The sequence below is a fragment of the Formica exsecta genome, unplaced genomic scaffold (genome assembly GCF_003651465.1).
Source record: "Formica exsecta isolate Colony F162 unplaced genomic scaffold, ASM365146v1 scaffold1226, whole genome shotgun sequence".
NCBI lineage: Eukaryota > Metazoa > Arthropoda > Insecta > Hymenoptera > Formicidae > Formica > Formica exsecta.
The window spans coordinates 38,374-45,774 of NW_021848562.1; the positions used below are offsets into that span (position 1 = coordinate 38,374).

Below are 7,401 nucleotides of genomic sequence, written 5' to 3' on the forward strand. Positions count from 1 at the left end.
GATAGAGTGGGTTAAACTGAGTAGGAAAATCCTTCACCATTTTGCGATTTTTGCAATAATTATTGAGAAATTAATTAAAAAAGATCGACCAATTCGCGTGAGTATAAGCGCGCAGTAAAAAGGGACAACACATTAATATGTGGTTGCTAAGACGCGAGAATCTATCGTTATGTGCCATTCTCGTACGTAACCGTTGTCATTTGTAGAGCGCTCTTCCCAAAACCTCGTCGCGCGCCTAGCGACCGCAAACTTTTGGATTGTCTCTGGGTCGTCCTTTCTCGCCGCGCGTTTATACTTACGCGAATTGGTCGATCTTTTTTAATTAATTTCTCAATAATTATTACGGAAGTCGCAAAATGGTAAAGGACTTTCCTACTCAGTTTAACCTGCTCTATCTGCACACAACGAGTGATGCGATTGACTCCGGACACCCTGTATATATAATATATACAAATACAAAATGTGTGCATATTTGGTATATTATATTAATTATTAGATATTTGTTAGTATTTTTCTAAATCTCACTAAAATTATCGTTTGTGATAATTACAGCAAATAGATGTAATGTTTCTTATACTCTTTGGAAGCTATTGTACAATATTTTAAGGATTGTGATTATTTCATACTTTTTATATAAGATGGTTACAACAATTTCATTATTAATTAAACATTATCAGAGTGTCTACTAAAACCTGGATTTTTCAGAGATTTTTTTTGTACTTGGAAAAATCAGGGTATTTTCATGGAATTTTATTGGGAGACGGGGAATTTTTTTAAAAATTGTCTCTGATAATTTTGCTCTCATATTGCAAACAGTCGACAAAACAAGTGAATTATGCGTTTAAAATATATTTTAAATATATATTTATCTCTGTGTTTATATATTCAATGTCTTAACGAAATATTGAATATGCAAGTAAAAAAATGTTTATCTTACGAAAACTCAGTTTTTTTCAGTACAAATATACAAATCTAGCTTGTAACTTGAGAGGCTTTACGTTTTTCTTATGTTTTCTTATGAGTGAAAAAAACATTAGAATACATGCAATAAAAAAATTTATAAGTTAAGAAGTTAATAAGGCTCTAATGTGAAAATCATAACTTTGAATCTTTGCGGGCCACTGAAGAAGCGTAGGCGTGAAAAAAATTTATGTTAGAAAGTTGCACCAAAAAATCTTTAAAATATTTTCTTTACCTGGAATTTGGAACAAAAATACGCAATACGAAATATAATGTTTTCGATACAATCTTAATAACAAAAAAAAAAAATACGGTTTTTATCGTACAGTTTATATGTATATTGAAGCCAAGGCGACGCGAAAAGAGAATCAAATGAAAGAATTGAATCCGTTGACACTACCGAGTCTACCGAGTCTCTTTCTGACGAAAAATAGAATTAAAAGAAAATCGTAATTCTAATGACGCCCATTTAGACATCTTACGTGCGCACGTTTATGTATGACGTAGCATGTTTACGGTGTTGCGTTAAAATTCGAAAGGCATGATATAACGCGCGCGAAACGCGCAATCCGCCGTATACTTTCACCAAAACCGGTAAGAGCGCGGTGTGTATGAATATAATCACCATCTTCTCGCTATATTTTCGACAAGGCCTTGACTTGGTTTCTTTCGTCACGTAGAGCGACGTGGATTTCAATGTGATCGACGGCGACGATCCGGTTAGCGCGCTTTCACCGGCAAATTTGTCTGCCGAAGAAATATCAAAAACGCGCGCGCGCGCACGAGGAGAAAGAGAGGCACCTCATATTATCCATCTGTTGTAAGGCAACAATGATGCAACTTGCAGTGCGTACAGTAGCAGAGTCATAGTCACACACTTTCTCTTTTTGATGCTCTTATTGAGGGACCAAAGCGGATACTCTTCCCGTGGTGGAAGTCTGATGGCGGCAACGCAACCACCGAATTCCGCGGATGCGCGAAAAGAGCCTTCGCAAAAAAAAAAAGTAAAAAACGATTCTTTCGGAATAGTGTATGATATACCCTACACACACATGCGCGCGACGTTTCTCATATTTTGCCGTACAATTATTTAGTAGAAATTTTTTTATCGCGCATTTCGCGTGTTTTAGAAAGTGCAAAGAGACAAGATGACAACCTTGTCATCTAACTAAAGCTGTCGGACTAACTATAGCTTACCGGAGAATTGAGTATCTCGAGCAACCGTTGTTTAGGATCCTTGCCCTTCTTCAATCTGATGAGCATGTAAATTTGCGCTATTTCGGGCAGGCATCGCAGAAATTTCTCGAGAATCACTTTTCCTAAAAATCCCGTGCCACCTGTCAGCATTATCTTACGACCAGCGAAAGTCTCGACTATTCTGTCCGGTGCGTCGGCGCTATCGAGTTCGCCTGGCTCCATTGTGATCAAAGAACTACTTTTCTAAAAAGAAATATATATATTTTTTTAGAAAAATTTGTTACGCAGAGGGACGTATCTTCCACATCACATCATCCTTACGCCAAGTCGTATACGTACGACTAGGTTGCTAGATGAAATAGAAAATGACTATTCACGTTGCGGAAAGCATTAATAAAGTACTGATATCACGTGATGCATAATTATACATACATTATGACAACAATGCGCGTTTGCCTCATTTAGTAGAACAATTAAATATTGCGCAGATAAAGGCGCGCTCAAGTCAAAAGAAATGCATTTTAGTTATCGAAATTAGATCGTTACACGCACCTTCGCAACTTGGTCGTATTGAATATTTATAATTCGACAGTGAAACAATGGTAAATATTGAAGCCAAGGCGACGCGAAAAGAGAATCAAATGAAAGAATTGAATCCTTGACACTACCGAGTCTACCGAGTCTCTTTCTGACGAAAAATAGATATAAAAGAAAATCGTAATTCTAATGACGCCCATTTAGGCATCTTACGTGCGCACGTTTATGTATGACGTAGCATGTTTACGGTGTTGCGTTAAAATTCGAAAGGCATGATATAACGCGCGCGAAACGCGCAATCCGCCGTATACTTTCACCAAAACCGGTAAGAGCGCGGTGTGTATGAATATAATCACCATCTTCTCGCTATATTTTCGACAAGGCCTTGACTTGGTTTCTTTCGTCACGTAGAGCGACGTGGATTTCAATGTGATCGACGGCGACGATCCGGTTAGCGCGCTTTCACCGGCAAATTTGTCTGCCGAAGAAATATCAAAAACGCGCGCGCGCGCACGAGGAGAAAGAGAGGCACCTCATATTATCCATCTGTTGTAAGGCAACAATGATGCAACTTGCAGTGCGTACAGTAGCAGAGTCATAGTCACACACTTTCTCTTTTTGATGCTCTTATTGAGGGACCAAAGCGGATACTCTTCCCGTGGTGGAAGTCTGATGGCGGCAACGCAACCACCGAATTCCGCGGATGCGCGAAAAGAGCCTTCGCAAAAAAAAAAGTAAAAAACGATTCTTTCGGAATAGTGTATGATATACCCTACACACACATGCGCGCGACGTTTCTCATATTTTGCCGTACAATTATTTAGTAGAAATTTTTTTATCGCGCATTTCGCGTGTTTTAGAAAGTGCAAAGAGACAAGATGACAACCTTGTCATCTAACTAAAGCTGTCGGACTAACTATAGCTTACCGGAGAATTGAGTATCTCGAGCAACCGTTGTTTAGGATCCTTGCCCTTCTTCAATCTGATGAGCATGTAAATTTGCGCTATTTCGGGCAGGCATCGCAGAAATTTCTCGAGAATCACTTTTCCTAAAAATCCCGTGCCACCTGTCAGCATTATCTTACGACCAGCGAAAGTCTCGACTATTCTGTCCGGTGCGTCGGCGCTATCGAGTTCGCCTGGCTCCATTGTGATCAAAGAACTACTTTTCTAAAAAGAAATATATATATTTTTTTAGAAAAATTTGTTACGCAGAGGGACGTATCTTCCACATCACATCATCCTTACGCCAAGTCGTATACGTACGACTAGGTTGCTAGATGAAATAGAAAATGACTATTCACGTTGCGGAAAGCATTAATAAAGTACTGATATCACGTGATGCATAATTATACATACATTATGACAACAATGCGCGTTTGCCTCATTTAGTAGAACAATTAAATATTGCGCAGATAAAGGCGCGCTCAAGTCAAAAGAAATGCATTTTAGTTATCGAAATTAGATCGTTACACGCACCTTCGCAACTTGGTCGTATTGAATATTTATAATTCGACAGTGAAACAATGGTAACCCCTTTAAATGACACGGAAGAACGATCTTTCTGAAATTAGTATTGAATGATAATGTACGCATATCCTGTATATGAAAACTTACTTAATGCTCGCACATTTGGTGTCTCAATTATATATCTTTTTCCTATTATAAAAAATAATGTATACCTCTTTTCACAATAAAATTAAATTTAGAAACATAAGAAATTATTAATTAATAGAAAAAAACACACATTCAATATTATATAAGTATTATATCGCAAACGAAATTATATAAAGTATTTAATTTTCTTATATTTGTATATGAGAGAAAAAATTTACTTGAGGTACTACCGAATTATCTTATCATCTATATATTTTGTGAATATTGTTAAAAAGGAGATAAGCATAGCTTTCTCTCTCTCTCTCTCTCTCTTAGCAGGGAATTAGATATTTCAATTATTAAATATTTTTATTCATTGCTCTTTTCGGAGCAACACAATTAATAATGCAAATTTGCGTTACATTCGTTAGATATCAACGTAATGGATTCCTCGATTTACATATAATAATTATTCTCTGCAATATATATATAAATAAATAAATAAATAAATAAATAAATAAATATATAAATAATAAGAGAGATATTGTTAGATATTTTAATAATTTATACAAAATAATAATTATAGAATCAATAAACATTAATATCATAATAAATTAAAATAATATAATAATAATCTGATCTAATATAAAGTATAAAATAATAACCTGAGCATTTCTTGTGGTCATTTTTTTTTTATTATAGAAATAAAATTTAAATTTGTACAAAATCTCTGAGTTTAGAGATTTAGAAATATCCTAGTAAAGAATTTATATATTATATAAGAATTTATTACAATAACATGTAATATTGTCACCTGGTAAATCAATCGTTTGATGCGCAGTTGCATTTAAAATCAGATGAAGATAAAAAAAATTACACAAGATAAAAATTCTGAAAATTTGAAAAACAGAAAAGCTAATTAATCTTTGACACATTTTGAGATATAATCAAATGTAAATAAATTACGATACAAACGTTGTATTACGCATTCTAACTTGACTTACCGGTATATTCGATTTAAATGTTTGTATTTCTTTTCATTAGTGAGAATTTCATGTGTTTAATATCATGGGAACTTTTTAGAGAAGGTTATCGCGTCTTTGTATTTATTTGTACTTTGACACATATGACTCTTCATAATTTTGCAAATATAAAAAATAAGAAATTAAAGTAAAAACAATTACACAAGCACACAGGATAAAAAATCCGAAAAGGCTATGAAGGCTTGAAAAGCAGAAAGGCCAATTAATGAGCTACCGTTGACCGTGCATGTGCACGTTCATTAATTATATTATAATACCATACTAAAACCGGACGTGCATAAAAAATAAATTCTCCGTAAAATCGGCAACGGCTATAATTATCCAATTTTAATTTAGCAATTCAGCGTCCGTACGTTAAAGCGTCCTATCGTGGAAAAGACTCGTCTCAAAAATAAGCTTGCTCGATTTATATATTTGCAATATTTTCTCTTCGTGTACTCTTATGTGTCATCTCACTTCTTTTATGCGATTTCGCTTTACGGTCATGTGAACACATCGACGGTTGAAATACACACATTTACACCCGCGAAATGGAGAGAAGCGTGGCTCTCTCAGAAGATTTTTCTCGAATGCTCTTGCCGCAACCACACTTCTGCTACACTTACCGCGAGAAGGAAACGATCGGCAGACACGGACGTCGGACGAATGTGACGTGAGACCCGCTCGTGGGTCCGTTTGGGCTCGTAATACTCGGCCTCGGATCCGGACTCGGTCGGATGGTGAACCAGTCGCGCGTCGTAGATTGAGAAAGTATGTAGTATGCCTCGATCCGACTTGATGTTTTCGCATTCTCCCGTAGCGAATCGCGCGCGCGTTTTACTTGTAAGCCTAATCTTACATAACATCACGCGCGTTTACGATTCTCGTGTTTTTCTTACAATTAGCATTACCATTAAGTGGATCAAATTGATTGACAATGGATGAAATTATTATTGCTCACACGATATTTTGCGTAAGCAATAATAATTTCAGAATATGTATGTATATATATATATATATGTATGTGTGTATATATGTATATGTCAGTGCTGGGATTTACTTGCACATTTCGGCCCGATTCCGTGGCTCACGCCTATTGTCCCCCACTCACCGCTCATACGTTAGCGACGAGTCGCCAGATACGCGTAACTAAGGAGCGCGACGCTTCGTCTCAGGAGCGTTCATATGTAAGAATGTCCAAATATAATAATAAGACAATACTTTTCTAAATGCACCGCGAAAATTCTCAAAATTAAAAGTTTTATTTCAATATTTTATATTTCATTGATATAAAATATTGAAGAAAAACTTTTAATTTTGAGAATTTTCGCGGTGCATTTAGAAAAGTATTGTCTTATTATTATATTTGGGCATTCTTATATACGGACGCTCCTGAGACAAAACGTCGCGCTCCTTAGTTACGCGTATCTGGCGACTCGTTGCTAACGCACGAGCGGTGAGTGGGGGGCAATAGGCGTGAGCCACGGAATCGGGCCGAAATGTGCAAGTAAATCCCAGCACTGGTATATGTATATCTATGTCCTAGTACTTAGTTTGCACTTGAACAGTTTTTCGAATATACTTCCATCTGATCCCTGCTCCCGATTGACCTGTAATTTTACACATAAATTCTATTCAATGTGAGAAATAAATTGCGCGTGACCCCAACTTTGGGAAATGAAAAAAAAAATGTTTTTCTCTCACAATCAGTTCTCGTTTCACGCAAAGATGATAGAATACAAATTTATACAAACAAAATGCGCAAGCTCTTTTAACAGAATAATATATATGTAGCTGTTTTTATCAGCTACGTCATTCTCCTAGAAGAGCTCGCATTATTTTTTTTATTAAACTTCATGCGTCTTATATATTCTATCATATATCACCTTCACAACATTATAACGTGTCTCAAATAAGAAATAAATCGCGGTTTTCGTATATTTCTAAGGTTATTTTTATCATTTCGCAAAAAACAGAAATCTTTGGCTAATATATAAATTAATTATTGTGGGGATTTCCTGAAATTAATTTTTTAGAAACGTTCATTTTAAGCGATTTTGTATGCGATAGAGGACTATTGAGAAACACA

At 35.8% G+C, this 7,401-nt stretch overlaps 1 protein-coding gene across 7 annotated transcripts; it reads right to left on the reverse strand.

Annotated features, from left to right (window-relative positions):
* Positions 1-2,851: 2,851 nt before the first annotated feature.
* LOC115245632 (putative fatty acyl-CoA reductase CG5065) lies at positions 2,852-6,906 on the reverse strand. Of its 7 annotated transcripts, none has more exons than XM_029824039.1 (4): positions 6,373-6,395; positions 5,939-6,166; positions 4,174-4,258; positions 3,592-3,864 (listed from the first exon to the last, which is right to left on the reverse strand). In XM_029824039.1, exons 1-4 carry the CDS (start codon positions 6,378-6,380, stop codon positions 3,607-3,609), a joined length of 579 nt encoding a protein of 192 aa, XP_029679899.1. In that variant the 5' UTR covers positions 6,381-6,395; the 3' UTR covers positions 3,592-3,606. The 7 variants fall into 7 exon arrangements, 4 of the variants coding, with proteins under 4 accessions (XP_029679899.1, XP_029679901.1, XP_029679902.1 ...); XR_003885571.1 differs by lacking the exons at positions 5,939-6,166; positions 6,373-6,395 and adding exons at positions 5,105-5,181; positions 5,295-5,931 and having other exon boundaries at positions 3,602-3,864; XM_029824041.1 differs by lacking the exons at positions 4,174-4,258; positions 6,373-6,395 and adding an exon at positions 6,895-6,906 and having other exon boundaries at positions 5,939-6,206.
* Positions 6,907-7,401: the final 495 nt, after the last annotated feature.